At 39.2% G+C, this 20657-nt stretch overlaps 2 protein-coding genes across 2 annotated transcripts; one reads left to right on the forward strand and one right to left on the reverse strand.

Moving 5' to 3' along the window:
- Positions 1-2853: 2853 nt before the first annotated feature.
- LOC104437865 (protein phosphatase 2C 53) lies at positions 2854-7079 on the forward strand. The gene is made up of 4 exons (XM_010050914.3): positions 2854-4789; positions 4927-5244; positions 5327-5432; positions 6390-7079. The coding sequence occupies exons 1-4, from the start codon at positions 3899-3901 to the stop codon at positions 6722-6724; spliced, it is 1650 nt and encodes a 549-aa protein (XP_010049216.2). The 5' UTR covers positions 2854-3898; the 3' UTR covers positions 6725-7079.
- Positions 7080-7473: 394 nt separating this feature from the next.
- LOC104437866 (aminopeptidase M1) lies at positions 7474-15281 on the reverse strand. Its single transcript, XM_010050916.3, has 19 exons — positions 14805-15281; positions 14017-14162; positions 13480-13582; positions 13012-13198; positions 12764-12857; positions 12469-12622; positions 11968-12072; positions 11789-11905; positions 11602-11715; positions 10498-10680; positions 10120-10378; positions 9887-10008; positions 9660-9757; positions 8947-9124; positions 8746-8860; positions 8600-8667; positions 8395-8469; positions 8033-8110; positions 7474-7788 (listed from the first exon to the last, which is right to left on the reverse strand). Exons 1-19 carry the CDS (start codon positions 15192-15194, stop codon positions 7609-7611), a joined length of 2766 nt encoding a protein of 921 aa, XP_010049218.2. The 5' UTR covers positions 15195-15281; the 3' UTR covers positions 7474-7608.
- Between the last annotated feature and the right edge of the window lie 5376 nt (positions 15282-20657).

A 20657-nucleotide genomic window follows, 5' to 3' on the forward strand; every position in this document is an offset into this window, starting at 1 on the left:
TCGGCTTCATCCCCTAATCTTTTTGCCCCACTGTTTCGGGGACAAGCGATCGGTGATTGGCCCGTTCGATAGAGGTTGGGTCGAGTGCATGGAATTTTCTTTTAAATCCCCTAATCCCGATGCCGATGATCCCGCTTCAATCGGATGACGAACGTGAGCTACCCGAGCCTTTCGAAATCAAGCATTGGCATCTGCTTGTCTTGTTTGGTTTCTAAAATTGCTGAGCTAAGGCTGCATCATCTTGACTTCACCAAGGGGTGGTTGGGTCATTGGCTGTGTTGACATTATCTTTTTAGACATATAGATTGATGGAATCCTCCAGAAGTGGAGAAAGGGTGCCTGGTTGGTCCCAACTCAAAGCAAAATGCTTTTTTTTTTCCTCCTCCTTCCTCAGCACGTGAAGCTCAATTAAAGAACCAGGTTGGCAATCCAAAAGAAAGAGAATGACTTCCTCTGTGGTATCAAAGTCGTGGGCGCCATTGGCCAGTTTACAGAACGTGAATCTGACTTTTTTTTTTGGTTTGTATTTGGCCAAGAAAAAAATTGGGACTTTTCGCCGTATTTCCATACTTCATGGGGTCCATGGATCTAGCAAATCTTTCTGTGAAAATGACAAGTTTGGACCAAAATATTAATATATATGTATAAAATACATGTGTGCATACATACATAGATATATATTTCATACATACATTTTATTAGTATTTCCATGGGGCCCATGGATCTTCTGTGAAAATACAAAATATTAATATATATATAAAATTTTATTATTATTTTTACATATTTTATTATTACTATTTTACTTTTCCTTCAAAATATTAAGGAAAATTGTTGACCTTGAAATATTTAATCCAAAATGACTTCATCTTTACTGACTTAGATCTAATCAATTAACTTAAGCATTTTGAGACTTACTAGTGACATGAGTCATTTTGATACAAATTCTATATGTATGGGTATTTGGGTCAAAAGTTACGTATATAATTGATATGGTATTAGGTAATCTTATCCCTATATAATGATAGAAACACTTTTGGTTTTAAAAATGCAAAACAGAAGACCTTGGGATCTTTAGCCGTTTTGAATCTCTAGGAGCACCTCAGCTATTATACTAGAATTGAGGTCAAACTATGACCAGAAAAGAAGGGTGAAGTTCACCAAAACGTGGAAAATTAAATGCGCCCTTTATTTTATAAAACTAGGAAACCGCTAAATCACATGAAAATCTGGTGGAAACTCACCTAAAGCGCGATAAGATTGTCACGTAATAAACAAATACTTCCCAACAAATACCTTATATTTTATATTATTTAGGTCCATCATCGATTTCGCTCGAGTCTATTATCCTTTTCATCTTCTCGCCCTTTTGCCCCTCAATAAATCCAATTAATTACCCCATTTGGAAGCCAATCAGGCCAGGTTTTGACTTTCATTGGAGTCATTCTAGAACCAAAGCCAAGTCTCTCTCAGCACCCAATATAATACAAACCCAAGTCAAAGGAAAGCAGTGCCTAATTTCGTAAGAAAGACTGACAATTACATCAAAATCTCTTTCTATTTCACTGCAGACGTCGTCACGAGGGGGAGCCCATGCCTCCCCACCAATCAACTCCCTATCTTTTTGCTATAATTAACTTCTAGAAACAGACAAAGGACCTTTTTCCCTTCGACCCATGGAATTCCTCTTGTTTCCATCTCCTTGTTTGGTAAAAGCAGCAAAAAGCTCCCTTTCCAAAAGAAGTTACCAAGAAACTGTTCTAATCAGTCTTTTTTTCTAAAGTGATTTTGACCGGTGATGGAGTTTTATCTGATTGAGGGCTGATTGCTTGGGCACCATGTGCTCACCAGCGATGGGCACACGCCAGGAGTTTTCTTTTTCTCCGGGGTTCAAATTATTTGGGTGCATGTGAGGGGGGCAGTATAAGATTTTATGACAGTGATAAGAAAGGTGAAAATGTCAATAGCAATAACGACATCAATAATAACAAGTGACTCCTCCTTTTTGTGGATTGGAGTCACGGAGAATTTCTCTTTAAGGGGTCAGTGGCGAGAGAAGATTGGAATAAGAATAATGTGTCATAGACTATATGTGAATTTTCTGGATAAAAAGATGGGCATGAAAATAATATGAAAGATTTCGTGAGGATGCGAATCGGAAAGTAACAAAAAGATGATTGATCAAGATCTCTATATTTTATACAATTAACTATTTAAAGTACTTTTTAGATGACATGTCTGCCCGACTTAAAATTTAAACACATATAGAAGAAAATTAAGTTATAAGTCTAGCATAAAAGAAAGCTGTGAATGACCCACGAGACCCTAAGAATGATACCCACAAAGTTTTCGATTAAGGCGATTAGATTGCATGTCGAGGTTTTTTTTTTGGGAATCAAAGCTGGTTCATAGAGAGAAAGGGAAGCATCCCTGATACGTTAGATCATACCGGGGAGAGAAAGCGAACCACCCAACGGATTTGACTTGCCCACAGAAGGAGAAATAGAAGTGAACAGTTCCCATATGAAAAAGAAAAGATGCTTGCTTCAGGAAATTTCACATCTGCCAAAGGAACTCCAGTGCCTGACAATAATGGGCAAAACCTAAACCAAGAGGGAACATTGTTTTCCCTTCCTTGATTGTGTGCACACAAAAGGCAAAGAAGGTCCCTTCAAGCAAGGCAAAGGATGGAAATGGACAGAGAGGGACAGGCACAGGATTGGAGAAAGAAAAAGCAAAAATGGGATGAAAATGGGTGGAGATGCTTTAACTTGCTCTTCCAGATCCGACACGTGTAACATATCTCTCTCTCTTTCTCTCTCTGGACACACGCACTCTCTCTCTCTCTCTCTCTCTCTCCTGGGTCTCCTCTTTTTCTCCGTTTTAATATCTTCCCTTTAATTATTTCACCCGCTGCTGCTTCAGTTCCTCTGTGGTTCCTTTCCCTTTCAGTTCTTGAAAAAAGAGAAAGGAGTGAAAGTTGAGTTCTTTTAACTGTTGTGATCGTATTTGAGCTGTTGTATTGTGATTCTTGGCAACGTCCGAGCCTGGTTGCGTGGTTCTTCCCTGAATGCTTCTGGCTTTAAGATTTCAGATTTTAGAGGTCTCTGCAAGAGGTGTAGAGAGAGAGAGCGCGGAGGAGGCGCTTTTTACAGTTGAAGAAATTTGGTAGCAAGTCTTTCTTTGCCTTTCCTACAAGTTCCTTTTCTCGTTTAATTGTGATACATATGCGAGAGATAGAAAAGAGAGGTTAGAGAGAGAGAGAGAAAGAGAGAGAGAGAGTCAATTTGCAATAGGTTGAAGTGGGTTGCCTCAGATCCAGGGAACTCAAGTAGTAAGAGGAAAAGGGCAATATCTTTTTAGGGTTTCCCTGTGATTCTTGGGACTTCTACCCTTTTCTTGGCTCACTTTCTCATGACCCTTTCGCTTTCTCTTTCTTGTGTTTGGAGATAAGTGGTTGGTTTCAATTATCGGGTTTTGTTCTGCAATCCTTGCTTTGAGGATTTAAGACCATCCTTTCTTTTCTGGTTATTTCGCTTTCATTGTAGTTGATGGATGTGGATAAAGAAGACTCCAGAGAAGGGGAAGTTGATAAGGCTTTATTAGAGGTCTACCGTACCTGTCTGGTTTAAATTCTCTACAGGGCCAGATATAATTACCCTTTTGCATTTCTCAACACTTTTCACCAACTTCAATGTCGGCAAGCATGGACTAGCTTCTTCTCTGGTGTTGGCTCTTGGGCATGGAAAATGGACAGTTGAATGGTGCAGATGATCTTTCTGAATATTTCTTAGAGAGTGATGAAGTTGATGATTTAGTTGAAAAATGGAAGGTTGTTTGTTTTCTGAGGGGTTTGAGGGAGACTTTTTCTTTGTTTGGGCGAAGGATTTTGATGTAGGAGATGTCTCTGGCGGATTTGGTGCTATTTAGAGTAGATAATTCTGGCTCTGATCATACAAGAAGGGTAAGCGACATGGACATGTCAAGGTTAAATTTGATGGCGAATACTTCAGGTTCACTGTCCGATTCTGTGATGAAGGATACAACAGAGGTGGTTTCTGGTGAAGAAGATGACTCTAGCTGTGGTGATTTGGATAATGAGGTTAGGATTGTAGCAGTGTCAGTTCCAGGAGAGGAAAAAGGTAACGAAATACCTTTGCTGGATATGATGACTGATGACAAAACTGACTGGATGGCTACTGGTGATGTGATTGCCCAGGAAAGTGAAGATGATTCCTTATCATTGGAGGGTGATCGATTCCTTGATAGTTCGTGTTCTCTTTCAGTGACAAGTGAGACTAGTAGCTTATGTGCAGAAGATTTCCTAATTGTTGATGCTAATTCTGAAATAGAAACACCTAGGTGCTTAGATGTTGAGAAGAGTGTTTGCAGTGTCAATATTCTTGCCAAGGCGCCTGAAGTGGAGGAGGTGAATGTAGAGAGAGAGATGACCAATGGACCTCTCCCTGTTGCAGTAAGCCTCGAGGAAGATGTCAGGAGCAGTTTGAGTTCCCAATCTTCCGCTGTTGTAGTTCAGTTGCCCCAAGGCAAACAAGTGAATGCGACTGTTGGGCGAAGTGTTTTTGAGGTGGAATATGTGCCCCTTTGGGGATTCACTTCGCTGTGCGGCAGAAGACCTGAGATGGAAGATGCAGTCAGAATTGTGCCTCAGTTTCTAAAGATTCCTATCCAGATGCTGGTTGGTGGTCCAGCCCTTGATGGCATCAGTGATTATGTGAGTGAGCAGACTGCTCATTTCTTCGGAGTTTATGATGGACATGGAGGTTTGCAGGTACTTCATTTTTATGTTTTATCTGAATAATTGTCTTTTTTGGAGTATTTTCTTAAAATTTTAGTAACCAACTTATAAAAGAAAAATTGTACCTCTACAATTTTTTTTACTTATTGAGTTGTTTTGTTCATTTTTAGGTTGCGAATTACTGTCGAGAGCGTGTTCATTTGGCATTGGCTGAGGAAATAGAGTGCGTCAGGGATCACTTAACTAATGGCAATTTAATGGATGGTTGCCAAGAATTATGGAGGAAGGCATTCACAAAGTGCTTTGTTAAGGTTGATGCAGAAGTCAGCGGCAAATTCAGCACTGAACCTGTTGCCCCGGAGACAGTTGGCTCTACTGCTGTTGTTGCGATGATCTGTTCATCACATATAGTTGTGGCAAATTGTGGAGATTCCAGAGCAGTTCTTTATCGTGGAAAAGAACCCATTGCACTTTCAGTGGATCATAAGGTAGAAACCTCCTACTGAGCATCTACATGATTGAAGTGTGTTAGTTTTTTTAATTTCATTTTGGTTAATCATGCTTTGGCAGCCAAATCGGGAAGATGAATATGCTAGGATCGAAGCAGCCGGAGGAAAGGTGATTCAGTGGAATGGTCATCGTGTCTTTGGTGTTCTGGCAATGTCGAGGTCTATTGGTAAGAAACTTTTTCGTAGCCTCTTTTTGATATTATATTTTCCTGTAAAAAGGGCTTGATTTGTCTATTTGATTTTTTCCTGTTCCCTCGGTCTCCCACTTTAGATGGGACTTGAATTGCCAACTTTTTTCTCTTAACATGATCATGATGTTGAAGAGCTAACCTGTGGAGGAAGTCTGCGTATCAATATGGATCTAATGGCTATACTCAGCTTGTTTAGTTAGGAAAATAAATGTGATCCTATCCTAGCAAAATGTCCCTTTACTTGCTGGCAATAAGTTGGAGTTCTTGTGATGATAATCTCTATATTTGATCCAGTCTCTCCTTCTTTACATGTTTAGGTTAAAAGTATGTCCAAAAAATTGATAGAGAACTCTTTCTGTGTTGACTGTTGAAAGTAGAAACCATCCAGTGCCATATCAAAGGTCCATCAAAATTTATGAGCTTACGTTGTAATAAGTGTCTACTGTTTACCTGTGACCCCAGACTTTGTTTGGTCTTAGTCTTGTTATTCTTTTTTTAATCTTGTCTCGCGAAGACAAGGGCCGCTAGATATTGTCCTCACTCTTTGGAATTGACTTTGTTCTGGCTCCACTCTGTTAATTGAGCATCTCAACTCTTCAAATTTTCTTAGGATTCTCTTCCGTGGAGTTCTGTGTTTTAGTCAATGTTGATTGTCTTGAAGGAAGTTTATTGGCTTCCTTTCCAGTTATAAATTGATTTTCACATGCTTTTTGGTTGGGAGTTCCGATTGGAGGATCATTTGTGCTCAATCTTTCTACTCTGAAATATGAAATTTCATATTCATTCAGGATTCTGCAATACTAGAACTTGACCTAAGGTCATAAAATGACCATGAATTGACACAATCTAGTGGTCAGATAGATGTGAAATCCCCAAACAGATATGTGTGCTACCTGATCGATTACTGAGTGGGACTATCTTTTTGGGCTGTAGGTGATAGATACCTGAAACCTTGGATCATCCCAGAACCAGAAGTGGTGTTCGTTCCCCGAACAAGGGAAGACGAATGCCTTGTTTTGGCAAGTGATGGTTTATGGGATGTGATGACAAATGAGGAGGCATGTGATTTGGCTCGAAAGAGATTACTTCTATGGCACAAGAAGAATGGGGTCACGCATCTTCCCAATAAGGGTGAGGTGGTGGACCCCGCAGCTCAAGCGGCAGCTGAGTACCTCTCCAAATGTGCTCTCCAAAAGGGAAGCAAGGACAACATCACAGTGATCGTTGTAGATTTGAAAGCTCAAAGGAAGTTCAAGAGCAAGACATGATTCGTATACCGGCTTCTTAATATTGATTCTTGTTCTTTGACTGTAGTATATAAAGCTGCGTAAGGTCGGATAAGGTTAGCCCCTATGTTTTTATCCCCGGGCTTTACGATTTACGAGAGTATTGTTCTTAATGTACTGCGGGAACATGCTCCCTTGCTACACACTGCCTATTACTGGCTTCTGTACATGGCAGCTAATATTGGTTGTAGTGACTGAGATTGTGATGACCTCGCTGTTTTGACATTGCGAGCAATTACATTCATCATAGTTGGGTAGATCTGGAGGGTTTAACGAGGACTTTGTGTTATGTTAATAATGTGTGGTACATGAATTGAAAGAACAATTCTGATGCTGAGAAATAGCCTGAAATAGGCGGATACCTCTTCCCAGAGTTTTCACAATCTTCCATGTTCACAATGGCATAGTTTTAGGTTACTTTGCGAGTGCAGAGAAAGATAAGCTCAACTAGTTAATTTTTTCGATGTTTTAGCAGTGCTCATCTGCAATAGAACACCATATTAAGTTTCTTGCAGTGCAAGCCATAAGAGAGTACCCATGCACTGTTGTATTACTGGATTTGGGCAATGATAGTTTCATTAGCCAGTCATCACTGGCTAATCAAAGGGTAAAGAGAAGCACTGGGCTCGGCTGGACTTCATAGAATTTGCTCATTCCTCCAGAGGATGTACGTTCGAGAGTGGCAAAATTTACGCTTTGGGGGTAGTAGCAGAATGGATTGAACATTCAGACACTTGAAGCATGAGCATGTTTATTACATTCACAAATATTGAGATAAGTTAAGCATAGACAAGGATAAAATATCACTTTAAATGTTTTCCTTACAAACCATTAAGCATCAAACCATAAAAAAGAGAATCCTAGCTCTACCCATATAACAGCTCATCCACCGTCTCGGCAATATTTTCTTCGTTCTGAATGCTTTGAACCCAGTGTGCATTGATGTTCACCCGCTCGATGCTCTGCTTCAGTGTCCTTGCAATGGAAGACTGCGAGCGGGTTGCAAAGAAGTCCTCCACTTCCCTGGCTTTCTCAAATGATGCAAACTAGACAAGTGATGAAAAAGCAGGGTCAACTCAAGGAATTGACCACGTTCGTTGCATAACGACAGACAGAAGGGAAAAATACCGTATCGAAGAACATTAGCATGCAGTCCTAGAAAACACACAACTTTTGCCATGAGTACAGAGCTAACTATTCGTTCGCTTTTACTGAAAAAATCCTTCCCCCTTTTAAGATGTTTGAACCCACACGAACCCACACGGGCGCGCAAGTGATGGGATGACATACCGGTGAGACAATTGAACTGACAAACCGTCTGATGAGAACCCCAGAACCCCATGTTTTTGCAATGTACTCCCAATTTTCCTGCATTCAATGATTGATCTATTAGAGAAGAATGCCACATTAGATAAGGCAGAGAGCATCAAATATTATAGGGCAAAAGCAAAAACTCTTGAAAAACCAGAAGCAGCAACAAAAAGAATAGGAGAAGTTACAAATGCTCTCAATTCTTCGTTTCAATTGTAGTTTTTGCAATAAGCCAGCAACAATCTATGTTGTATCAGCTCAAATCCAAGGAAAGCATCATTGGCTCGTTTAGGTAAAATAAATAAGAAGTCAATGTGGTCCGCTGGCATTAATGGAATTACCTTCAGCCAATTCCAAGCGGTTTCGCGTCCTTCCCAGCAAACTGCAAGCCCAAAGACAGCATCTTGACTGCGATCCTAATTAACAGCAACAGCGTGAAATTTTAGTTTCTCCCTTTATGATCGAACAATAGGTGAACTGAATAAAGGAGACTTCAAGGAACTAACATGACATATGTATGTTCAACTAGTACACAAGCCAGAGTACCTCAGAAAACAGTATGAAGCCGAGCACTTCAAGGAAGATATTTGGATCTGGACAAGAGGCCAATGACTCTACAGAGACAAAGGGGGAGACTTTAGCAAGATGAGTAGCAGACAGTTGCAATACTCGCCCAAATGACATCTGAATACCTAAAATGCGAGTTTTCTCCTGGCTCAGGTCAGTCTCTTCGTAGACTCTCAGCAAAGATTCAAAACCTGATCTGTTTGACGCATTCACGGTTTGCATCACAGCCACATAGGCTGCCTGTAAAATCAGGTAAAAGAATGCATGCAGAGGCTTTAGGACATGAAGAAATACAAAGCAACAGAAAATGCATCAGATTGCACTACCTTTCGGATGTCAGGAGAAAGGAGAGGTGTGCTCCTGTCATTTAAGAATGCATGAAAGCGCCTGCTAGCTTCCCTCAGTGTGGGTTCATCTCCGAACTTTGCTAGGGCGGTTAAAATTTGTCCTCTCAACATAGCATCTAAATGACTCTCACCCTCTTTGGCCTCCCAACCAAGCTTCCTGCCACGAAAATGCAACAAAAAAGCTAATGACTGAGCCTCTCTTTTTCGCAATCACAACTCGACAAAATTTTTATCAGAAAATTACTTCTTTAGAACATTAGGTAGTTCAAAATCTAAAACTTCACTAAGAGTCTATCAAAGACTGAAAGTATCTCTTGAAAATTTGGCATCACTTAAGCAGACTTCTCACTACACATCCAAAGAGAACTAGACAAATTAATCTCGACAAAGATCATCAAGATAGTTTTTCGGCTAATACATCAAGAAGAAAAGGTTGAAAAGAAAATTATCACGAGTAAGTTTCAGCATAAATTCAGCAGTCTTCCAGTAAGAGAACCCACCTTATAGATAATAGACATCGGGGTAAAAAATTGGTATGTCCTTCCAATTTCTTGAAATGAATTTAATTTACCTCGCCAAAGAAGCTTCTTCTTTTTGGTTTATTTGTTATCATGATGTAAGAGCTGCAAAAAAGTAAATCCAAAATTCTACCTACAAGGCTATGCTAGATGCATAAGAGTAGCTGAACTTACTCTGCAGAGTGTTGGAAAAGAATGATGAAAAAATGTCTTATGGAATCCACCAATTCAGGGGTAGCATCTGCAGCAATTCTTGCAATTTTGTAACTTATCTGCCAATTAAGAGAGTAAAATCAGTCACGAATATATCATCTCAACAAAAACCCATAGTAATATTCTCTCCCAATCCAAGTTCAGACACAATATATATAAAGTGAGAGTAGAGTTATAGCTGAACATACACTTATCAAATTCGATAACACAGTATAATCAAGTTCTTCTCCGTAAGCCGCCATTAAAGTGAGCAAAGAAGTTAAGGACTGCTGGCGAGCCATACAAAGAGCAAAGGAATCATCCAGTATACCTGTTACAAGCATGCCACAAGTTGGTTAGCCTGAATTTTAGGTTAAGAAGAGAGATGAAAAATGGGGGTGGGCGGAAGATGTTCGAATATTGGAAGAAATAATAAAGGTACCAAATCTGTCTGTTGCAGATAACATTTTAGTCTCTATGGCATATCTTAGCTCGGCTTGAAGATCCTCGTCGTACTTTACCCTATAGAATCCCGTCTGGTCGACATTAACTTTTATCCATGCTTCATTTTCCTCTAAATCAATAGATGCGGATTTTGTTTCCAACAGAAAACTTTGGCACGCATCATACGAGCCACAACAAAATATTATTGGCACAATCCACTGTCCATCCCCATGGGAACCGCTTAACAAAAATTGTGACTGCCATTATTTATCAAAGTCATGTCAGTCTGCAGCTGGTTCGCTGTATGAAGATTGGTAATGTACAAGACCAAAAAAAAAAAAAAAAAAAACTTGAAAGAAGTATAACATTTTAGAACCTGTTCGAACTCTAACTTGTTATCATTGATTTTGACGGAAACCACAGGGTATCCTTTCTGCTTGGTCCATGAATTCATTAGCTTGTTCACGGGTTCGCCTGATCCCTCCTCGAGTGCAGTGCAGAGGTCCTCTGTCTTTGCATTTGAGCAAGCATGCCTCTTTATGTACGCAGCTAGTGATCTCTATTTTTACAAAAAGATGTCCGTGTTAAATCTTCGAGAAAATCCAATACAAGCAATGTCTGCAACGGAAGTGTACTATACACAGCAAAACATGGCAGAAGAACGTTCGCATCAATAATAATTCATATAGATGATAATTTAATTTGCGAGTTCACTGTGTGAACCCGTAATTCAATAAGTTAACCAGAAGATATGATAAGATAAGTTGGAGAATCTTTCTTATTTCACTTGTACAATTTAATCTCATCAACTGAATTCTGTTATATTCCAAATCAATCAAGCAGTAGTCTTATCAAGCCATAGTGCATTTGCGGAATGGGGGGCTGTAAAGGCCAGTTGTCAAAGGATAACATTACCGTAAGCAGTAAATTGCAAACTTGAGTGCTCTGACACTTAAGTAGCGCGTAAATTATAGAAAGTATCATGAATATTTTGAACCCGAGCTTGAGTTGAGAATATGTCTGAATGAAGGATTTGTTTAGGCAATAATACCAAGAAAAGAAGCCAATTCCAAGCGATTCAAGTACCTCATCAATTTTATAGTCTCATAATGTGAGCACAAAAAAGTGAAGCGCAATCCAGCTCAAGTTAAGCAGCCAATATCAGGTCTACTAATTAAATCAAGTTCAGAAATATCACTACATTGTTTCTGCTCGAGTCAGTGAAACTGCTAGTAAAGCTTTTGAGATGCAGATTTCTTCCTCAGCATCATGTCGAGAACTTACTTATTCTCTTGATTAAATTACATGGCAGAAGACCATACACTTTTATCTTGGAGAACTCCTCAACATTCCTTAAAGAAAGGCCTTCTAGTCAGTTCATTCTCTTTCTGATTCTATAAGCAAATTTCACATGTCATCTACACGAACTCTCCAGACAGTTACTGAGATATCATCATAAGCTGAAAGGCAAAAGAATTACCTGAAAACATTCAGCACCAAGATAGCTCTGAAGCATCCGGATCACAGATGCACCCTTTCTATAGCTTATTGCATTGAAGATTTCACCGATCTCGCCAGCAGGGTTAATCTCCACCTGAAGGGGAAAAGTTTCTTCAATTCAAGGACTTCCATATATCTTTAGAAAAGGAAAAGAAGTTTTTGCTTACCTCGATTGGGTGTGACTCAGCAAGCTCATCCAGTCTCAGCCCTTCAACAGATTCTTGAAGGAACTGAGTCCATGATTCCCACTCAGGAAAAAGGCGATCAGTAGCCAAATAGCTCACCTAAGCCAAACGCATGTCATATAAAGCATGCATGATTCAATACACAAAGCAAGGTCACTTACCCAAGTAGCAACTCCCTCGTTTAGCCACAGATGAGTCCACCACTCCATGGTAACAAGGTTACCGAACCACTGGTGAGCCAGTTCATGGGTAACAACTATTGAGACCTTAAAGAAGCCAGACAAAAGTGTCAAACGTTTATGCAAATTGGTGACTACTGTGAGATTTTGTGGGATCATTATTAATTATTTTAAAAGCTTAAGCTGTTAGATGAACGTGTTTTTTAATATGTAATTGTTCTAATACTCTCCCCCACACTTAGTATGGTCTTTTTACCTAATCCCAAGAGAGGACATATTTAATTGGGGAGGTAAATGGGACCTGAAAAAATTTAAACTTAGAACCTTCAGCTCTGATACCATGTGGAATTTAAAGCTTAAGTTGTTATATGAAGATATGGTTTAACATTTAATTATTCCAACAACCACACATATGAAACTTTCCAACTTTGAACAGCCAAACTGGATATTGAAATATAGTCAACAAATTGTAATTTACATTACCCTCTGCTTGTTAGCTGCTGCCGAGTGCTGCTCATCATAGAGTAGAGCTGTTTCATGATAAGTAACTAAACCATAATTTTCCATGGCATCATAAGCAAAATCTGGGATAGCAATCATATCCAGTTTCGGAAGAGAGTATGGCACAGCAAAGTATCTGGATTTCGTTCAATTTAGTGATAGTCAACTACAGATAATGATCGCAAGTGCTCAGAATATTAGAGTACTGACAAATGCAATTCACTTAGAGTTAAGCGGGCCGGAACTAACAGACATTATAAGTCTGATAAGGACATACTCTCGGTAGAATTCAAGCGTCTTGACAGCAACATTTAGGGCAAATTTTCCCTGATTTTGCTTCCCGACTTGACAGTATACCCGCACCTTTACTCCTGCCAAGGCAATGAGGCAGATATAAGAACAATTGGGCAAAAACAAAAGGGGGAAAAAAAAGAAAAAGTCCTTCCTTGTGCACCAGATTTTCCACACTAATCACTAGATAAACGGAATTTCTTATGAGAGCAAAGCAATAATTAGTGATTTTACCATCAGATGTATGATCTTCAACATAGTCAAATAACCCAACGACAACCGCGACCAAGTATGTTGACATAATGGGTGATTCTTGATAAAATACCGTCTTAACGTGTCCTTCCACCTTTTCATCAACCGTGGGCATGTTGGAGAGAGCTACCAGATCAGCCGGCACATCTAAAGAAATTTTGAACGTCGCCTGTCACACCATTCAGCAAAATCAAGTGAACGAATCAGGTAACATCGATAGATGCCTACCTAAAAAATTACACTCCAAGAAGTACAAACAGTATTTAAAGTCAGATCATTAAAGAGATTGGCAACCTTATATAGACCAAACTAGCGGAACTATTGAGGGTGTATCAATCATATGAGGAAAAGAATGACACCTCCCTCGAAGGTTTGTACCGCCATTATAGGCATGGGAAGATCGTTAGGACAGTTGCACATAAACCACTCCTGTAGAGGAAAGATAATAACCTTGCATGCAGGCTCATCCCAACATGGAAAGCATCGCCGAGCATCAACTGGCTCAAACTGAGTAACCGCCATATTCTTCTTCTCTCCATTGTGCTCGTAAGTACTGCATAGAGTGCATTAGAACTCAAGTGCGTGAATTTGGCTGTCCACGACTAATAAGGTCAGACGTGTGCTTTTAAATAAAGATTTGGTGACAATACTAGCAGTGCTAACATCTCATAATCCAGTAATTCATTCAAAAAACTAATGAAGTGGCATATCTTACAATTGGTATGGAAGTACCTCTAGTCAATGTACAGCGGATAGGCATAAATTCAGAAACAGTAATAGAAGATGCATAGTGATGTCCTAAATGATGCAGGGCAGACAACCAACGAAACTTTTGAAAGAAAAAGGAGCAGAGGAAGCAAGTGGTTGCATGAAGCTTGGTCTTCATTTGGTCAAATAGCATGCAAATCCAATTGCTTCACAATCCCTGTTGCACAACCAAATAATGCCGAACATCATCATGTTCTGTGTTTCCTAGAAAAAAATTACCTTCTGTAGAACCCTTTCATCTCATCATTAAGAATTCCGTCAAAATCGATAGCCAAAACTCCAATCCCAGTAGGCAGAGTCTCGGGGAACTCCAAAACCAATATCTCATCTTCCCCAACCAAGTCAACTTTACAAGGCTCAAACACCTGCCCAGCATTTCAATGTCGTCAACTCACTTTGCACCATCTGATCCTCTACGTACCAGTTAACACAAAATAAGATAGAAACTAAAATCTCAGAACTCGACAACCATGGCTTTCACCATTAGCCAACCCATAATCTCAATTTTTTTTCACATTAAAATGCATTCATCACTATAATTAAAAATATATCGAAATTCATAGATAATTAGAAAGAGTAAAGCAAACACGGGAAAAAAAAGGATATCGGGGAGCCTGAGAACACATTTGCATCATAAATAAGGATTTTAATGGGCATTAAAATGGGTGGCTACGAATTTTCATAGACTGGGTTAAATAAAAATGTATTTTTAATAATACGGATTGAACTGGGTATGGACCGGCTAAGAGGTACTAGGTTTGTATTGATATAAATCACTCAAAACGAGTTAAATGGACTGGACATTTTCGACCCGACTTTCTTATTAGACTGACCTACTTCTAAGAGACTGGAGGTACGCAAAGTTGTATGCTTTGCTTTGGATGAATAATTCACGACTAAACCAAGTGATGGCTTCTAACAGAATCAGCTATTGCGAATTCTCTCGCAACCGAAGCCTCGATACGCATCGCGGAAAAGAAAATGAGATGCGATTCTACATTACTAACCTTGGTGCGGAATCGTTCAAGTGTCGGAAAGCTAAAAAACCAGGTCCACAGTCGTTGCCACCATTGCCACAGATAATTCAGAACAGCCGAAGGGAAGAGAGAGAGAATCGTTGAAGATGACGATGGTGCTGAGCCGAGAACCGGACTGGTTCTTCCTGGTGCCGGCCTCAAATAGGAGGAGAACGCTTTGTGGGTGAAGGAAACAGTCTCGTTCTGGATCGACAGGTCGGCGGCGTTGAGGACGATGAATTTGGTCTTGCTGACGATGTCGAGGTCGATGGCAACGGAGCCGGAGAATTTGCAGGTGGCGAGGTCCGGTTTCAGCCTTATGTCGTATCGCTTCGGTGACGCGAACTTAGGGAGGCGAGGTTGGCCTTTGAATTGCTCCATTTTTGCGTTGATGGGAACTTTGCGCGGCGACGTCACATCTCAATCTCTGCAGTCTCTCTCTCTCTCTCTCTCTCTCTCGATCTCGAAGTGAGCGAGGAAGAGGACGAGCGAGAGAGGAGATTTATAACGTTAGTTTTGCATTTGAAAATTTCTTCTTGCATGGCTTGTACGTGAGAAGTTACGTGCATTCGTGTGTCTTCATGTCCTTCTTGTTCATTGGCACCTATTTTCTGCGTTGATATATTTTAATTGTTGTTCCACATTCGTCGTTAATAATTTATGATATGGACTTTAAATAATCAAGCTAAATTATATGTCATTTTAGAAATTTAGTTTGCTTGTTATCGTGGATTAAGAGGATAATTATGGTAATGTATCGGTTTTGTTAGATTTGTCAATTAGTCATCCGTTTTATGCTCTACTTGGACTTTCAATGAACAAGGAAAATGTAGACTTATGATTTGCGATAACATTGTACGGACAAACCCCCCCCCCCAACACACACAACAACACAGAAAAAAAAAAAAAAAAAAGGAAAAAACTTACCGGTCGCCATTGAATTATTTTTCTAACGTAGGTGTTCTCGATGACACAATGGGTAATTGATCTTTCTAAGGAATATGGCCCCGCGAGCAAAAGCAATAAAAGGAGTTAAAGAATCAGCAACTTTAATTTAAAGAATGATTCACTAAGGAATGAGAAGATAGGGAATAGATGCAAAAGAAAATATGATCCCTTTCTTGAGGAGTTTGTGTTGCTTCTTATTGGACGGAGCTAGAATAAGTGAAAACTAGCACACACTCAAAGCACTAGATGTTAGATGCTCTTGCTTAACTTGCATTTTGAGTCTTTAAAGAAAGTGGCATATATTATTCTATTGTCAGGTCAAGATTGCAATGCTTAATTAATCAATCTTTTATTTATAAAATTATGTTTGACCTACGCCAGCCTTCAATTGTGCAAATTTCAATAATAGTAAACTCTGTCATTCATCATCTTAAGGACCGCATCATCCTTTAAGCATGTGAAGCCATTGATGTATGCACTCATGATGCTCTCATGGTAGGTTTCTTTCAACTTGGTATGCTAATGAGTCCCCTCTAGTTTATCACAACCTTTCAAACACAAATATGGACCCTTATTGATTTGCTCTTCTAATACACCCTTAAATTTATCTGAAGTATCGCAACATAACTAAATTTTGAGCGTAATGAAATGGGCCGAATCTACAGTAAATTTTATGAGATTACCTCATTTCCATACATGCCATTTGACTAAATTCAACGAAGTCATAGAGTTGGTCATTTGATTTCTTGCCACCAACTGAATAACCCCAAAAAGATGTAAGATGAATAGTATAAGCAACCATAACTCCGTGGGTAGTACAAACTTTTCTAACTAGATCAAGTAACCTTATGCACATTTATAAAATAATATCATAACTCAATTATCTCAAATCCAATATATGGTGCAATTACAAGATTAAGATGAGTGATATCACTTCAACTTAACTATATAAGAGATATTCATTTAATCAATAATATCTAAACATGCATTAATGGTCTAGTCTATTAATCAATCCTATAGTCATTATCCAATTGAGATCACTCTTAATGCTCGTGACAAAGGAGACTAAGACACTCATTGGCAATATCTACATCTACAGTAGTCGATAGTGTGGTTCATAAAGATATTCTAAAAACAATATGTATAGTCAACCCCACCATGGGTTCTAATCATAGCTAGCATGAGCATAATCCATAAACATTATTCTCCAATAAGTCCTAAATCAAATTCATAAATTCATCTCATAAATTAGAATACATTCCATAAGCTATTTCAAAATTTATTTCATAAACCAAGTTCACAAATAAGAATATATATACATATATGTGTGTGTACATATGTACACACACATATATGTATATATATTCTTATTTGTGAACTTGGTTTATGAAATAAATTTTGAAATAGCTTATGGAATGTATTCTAACACACATATATATAACACTCTTTCGTGGCACATTCCCTATAAAGTTTCTCAAATTATTTACAAATATCAAAAATTAATAAATGCCAAATCTACATTTCATGCGACAGATCTGCTTGTAATAACTCATAATATATCAAATCTTCATCACTTTCGACACACGAGTCTACATATTCATTGAAGAAATAGACATAACTTACTTGGGAAAATCTAAATCAAATCACAAAAGTAACCAATGAACTCAAAATCATATCAATTAAGTTAAAAATGATATCAAAATTAAGCAAAAAGCTAATTTAATTATTACTTGAGTAAACCAAGTTCATCCACTGACAAAACAACTTCCACGGGCTGTGCCATCCATGAAACTTGCCCATAGCGGGCATTCAGTGCTGTCTACTATGCGTAACTTATGTGTGAAACTCTAAAAGTTCTTTTAAACCAACTTGTAATTCGGAATTAATTTCTAATAAGCCTCATAGATACACAATACTCCAAACTATCATTTTTATATAAATTTACATCTTAATGATTTCTTAATGGAACATTGCAGTTTGGAATTCACGTAACTCTGAATTTAAGCTTTATTAGTTCCGAAAATTCCTCTGATTTGATGAAAGTAGAGCTTGAATCCTAACTGGACATTGCGAATCGAAAATATCCGACCCGTCAAAAGGTCTGAGGCATGTAAGTGCAAAATTTCCACCCTTTTCTCTTCAGTTTTCGCTCCCGCTGAAGGCCTCTCTCTTTCCTACTTCCTCTTATCTCTCGATCATCCCTTTCCTGCGGAGCATAAGGCCAAATTAGATGGGCTTTGGGCTGGGTTTTGCCGGGCCAATTTATTACAAAATTGGCATATACCTCTTCCTCGAATTTTTAAGCTCTTCCATGTTCACAAGTGCGGGGAAAGGTATGCTTTGCTAGTAAATTTTCTTCGATGTTTTAGCAGTGCTCATTCGCAATAACACCCCATACGAGTTTTCTCGCGGCGAGAGCCATAAGAATTAGGTTATTGGTTTTGGCAATATGACAATGTCTGCTTTCAGGAGCCATTCATGTCTTACTCATCAAAAGGTAAAGAGAAGTATTTGACTCAGCCAGACTTAATGTGATTTGCTCGTTCCTCGAGAAAAAGAATGTTTGAGAGTAGCAAATCTTGCCCTTTCAGACAACGGCGGAATGGACTTGTTTATTGCATTTGCAACTATTGAGGTAAGTTTAAGATAGAAACATATGAAATGTCACCTCACATGTTTTGTGGACAAACAATCAAGTGTCATGATCCATGATTCTCCCATACTCATGAACCCTTGAGAGCGAAGCTTGGGATTATTGAGTGAAGAGTGAGGATGCAGAGATGATGAACACAACTAGTCCGTGGGAGTAATGTTAGGATGATTTGTGTTAGGTGTTCTAGGATATAAGAATTATATTACTTATGAGCTCTAAAGGCGGGGTCAGCCTCCCGTGTATAAATTGATCAAGAGTTGATGCCGCTCTCTTGATGAGACCATGGCAAATTGAAACCAGTTGTTGAGCTTAAAGAGATATGTTGTCTCGCTCGATGGACTAGATGTTCAAGCTAAGCTGCAAATGATACAATCTCATATAAGGAAGCTATTTGCCGTATTATTCGTTGGAACAATTATAGAAGGAAGGCTGGCTTGGCGAATTTCACTCACTAGGAGCCGCATGGGTTATTTTGTTACCAAAAAACTACCAACTCGTGACAAATGGTATCAAAGTCAAGATCCCTCTAGTAGGTGGGTGATTCAGGGGAAAGCTTGTAGTCTTCCAGGTCTTATGAGGGCGAAGAGTGATTGCCGGGGCTAGGAGGGCTCGAATAGCTTGTAGCTCTCGTCTAGCTTCTAGGATGACAATGGGGCCCAAGAAGGAACTGAATTGCTCGCCGGGTGGGGACAACGTTCTTAGATCAATTGGCAAATCTCAAGAGGAGGTTTGCGATCACATTTCCAACAGAGGGGAAGGCTTGCAGAGATCAGGAGGAGCTTAGTAGGTGAAAGAATGTGCTATCATAGTAATGCAGTTGGCTAGGGGTGCCACACTTGTTGGTGAGCACAAATGACTAGAGATTCGTGAACAATTTTGATCGTGGAAAGCAACTAATGGAGTGGAGTGGCTTGCTCTGTTGGGCAAGCATTGCTATCTATGTAAGTCCCAAGGAATGGCATTGATGGTTAGGGAAACACAAAGAAGTGACAAAACAGCTCGTATTGGGGGCGTTGTGGAATTGAGTGGGTGAGTTTGTCACAGTCTGTGATTTTCTCGTACTCGTGAACCCTTTAAAGTGAAGCTTGGAGTTATCAAGTGAAACATGAGGATGCAGAGAGGATAAATACAACTAGTTTGTGGGAATAGCATTAGGACAGTTGGTGTTAGGAATTTTAGAATATAATGATTATATTACTTAGTGGGGGGTTGGCCTCCCATGCATGAACTGGTCGAGAGTTGATATCGCTTTCCTAATGAGGCCATGGTAGGTTGAAACCAATTATTGAACCTAAAGAGATATGTTGTCTCATTCGATAGACTAGACGACTGAGTTTAGTTGAGTGTGGTACGATATTGTATAAGGAAACTATTTGTTGTATTGTTCCTTAGAACACTATAGAAGAAATGCTGACTTGGCGAATTTCACTCGCCAAATGCCACACGGGTTATTTAGTGGCCAAGGAATTGCCAACCCGGGACACAAGCATCACAACGTTTAAAAAAGAGAATCCTAGCACTTCCTATATGCAAGCTCCTGTACTATCTCGACAAGATATTCCTAGTTCTAAATGCATTGAACCCATTGTGCATTGATGTTCACCCACTCAATGCTCTACTTCAATGTTCTTCCAATAGAAGGCTTTGAGCGGGTTGTAAAGAAGTCCCCCACTTCCCTGGCTTTCTCAAATGATGTAAACTAGAAAATTAATGAAAAAGTAAGGGAGCTTAGAAATTAAGTGACAATATTAACAGTGGTAACATCTCATAATACAGTATGGAACTACCTCTAGTCAATGTATAGCAGATAGGCGTAAATTTAGAAATAGTAATAGAAGATGCATACTGATGTCCTAAATGATGCGGGGCTTGGTCTTCATTTGGTTTAATAGCATGCATATCCAATTGCTTTAGGATCCTCAAATAATGCTAAAGATCATCATGCTCTGGGTTTCCTAGAAAAAAAAAGTTACCTTTTGCAGAACCCTATCAACTTACCATTAAGAATTCCGTCAAAACCCATGGCCAAAACTCTAGGTAGCATCTTGGGGACCTCCTAAGCCAGTATCTCATCTTCCTCAACCAAGTCAACTTTACAAGGCTCAAACACTTGCTTAGCACTTCAATCTTGTCAAATCACTTTTATCCCGCCGATCCTCTAAGTACCAATTAACACAAACTATAAACTAAAATCTCAAAACTAGACAAGAATAGCCATCACCACAAGAGGCCTTGGACTTCTG

The sequence above is a fragment of the Eucalyptus grandis genome, chromosome 3 (assembly GCF_016545825.1).
Source record: "Eucalyptus grandis isolate ANBG69807.140 chromosome 3, ASM1654582v1, whole genome shotgun sequence".
Taxonomy (NCBI): Eukaryota; Viridiplantae; Streptophyta; class Magnoliopsida; order Myrtales; family Myrtaceae; genus Eucalyptus; species Eucalyptus grandis.

Bases quoted from the DNA above. Each gene is read 5' to 3' on its own strand.
- LOC104437865 (XM_010050914.3), top strand. From the start codon at position 3,899: ATGTCTCTGGCGGATTTGGTGCTATTTAGAGTAGATAATTCTGGCTCT. The intron at 4,790-4,926 runs GTACTTCATTTT...GTTCATTTTTAG, and splicing joins ATGGACATGGAGGTTTGCAG to GTTGCGAATTACTGTCGAGA. The intron at 5,245-5,326 runs GTAGAAACCTCC...ATGCTTTGGCAG, and splicing joins CACTTTCAGTGGATCATAAG to CCAAATCGGGAAGATGAATA.
- LOC104437866 (XM_010050916.3), bottom strand. From the start codon at position 15,194: ATGGAGCAATTCAAAGGCCAACCTCGCCTCCCTAAGTTCGCGTCACCG. The intron at 13,199-13,479 runs GTTATTATCTTT...ATGGTGTGACAG, and splicing joins GGGATGAGCCTGCATGCAAG to GCGACGTTCAAAATTTCTTT. The intron at 11,906-11,967 runs GTAAGTGACCTT...CGTTTGGCTTAG, and splicing joins ACGAGGGAGTTGCTACTTGG to GTGAGCTATTTGGCTACTGA.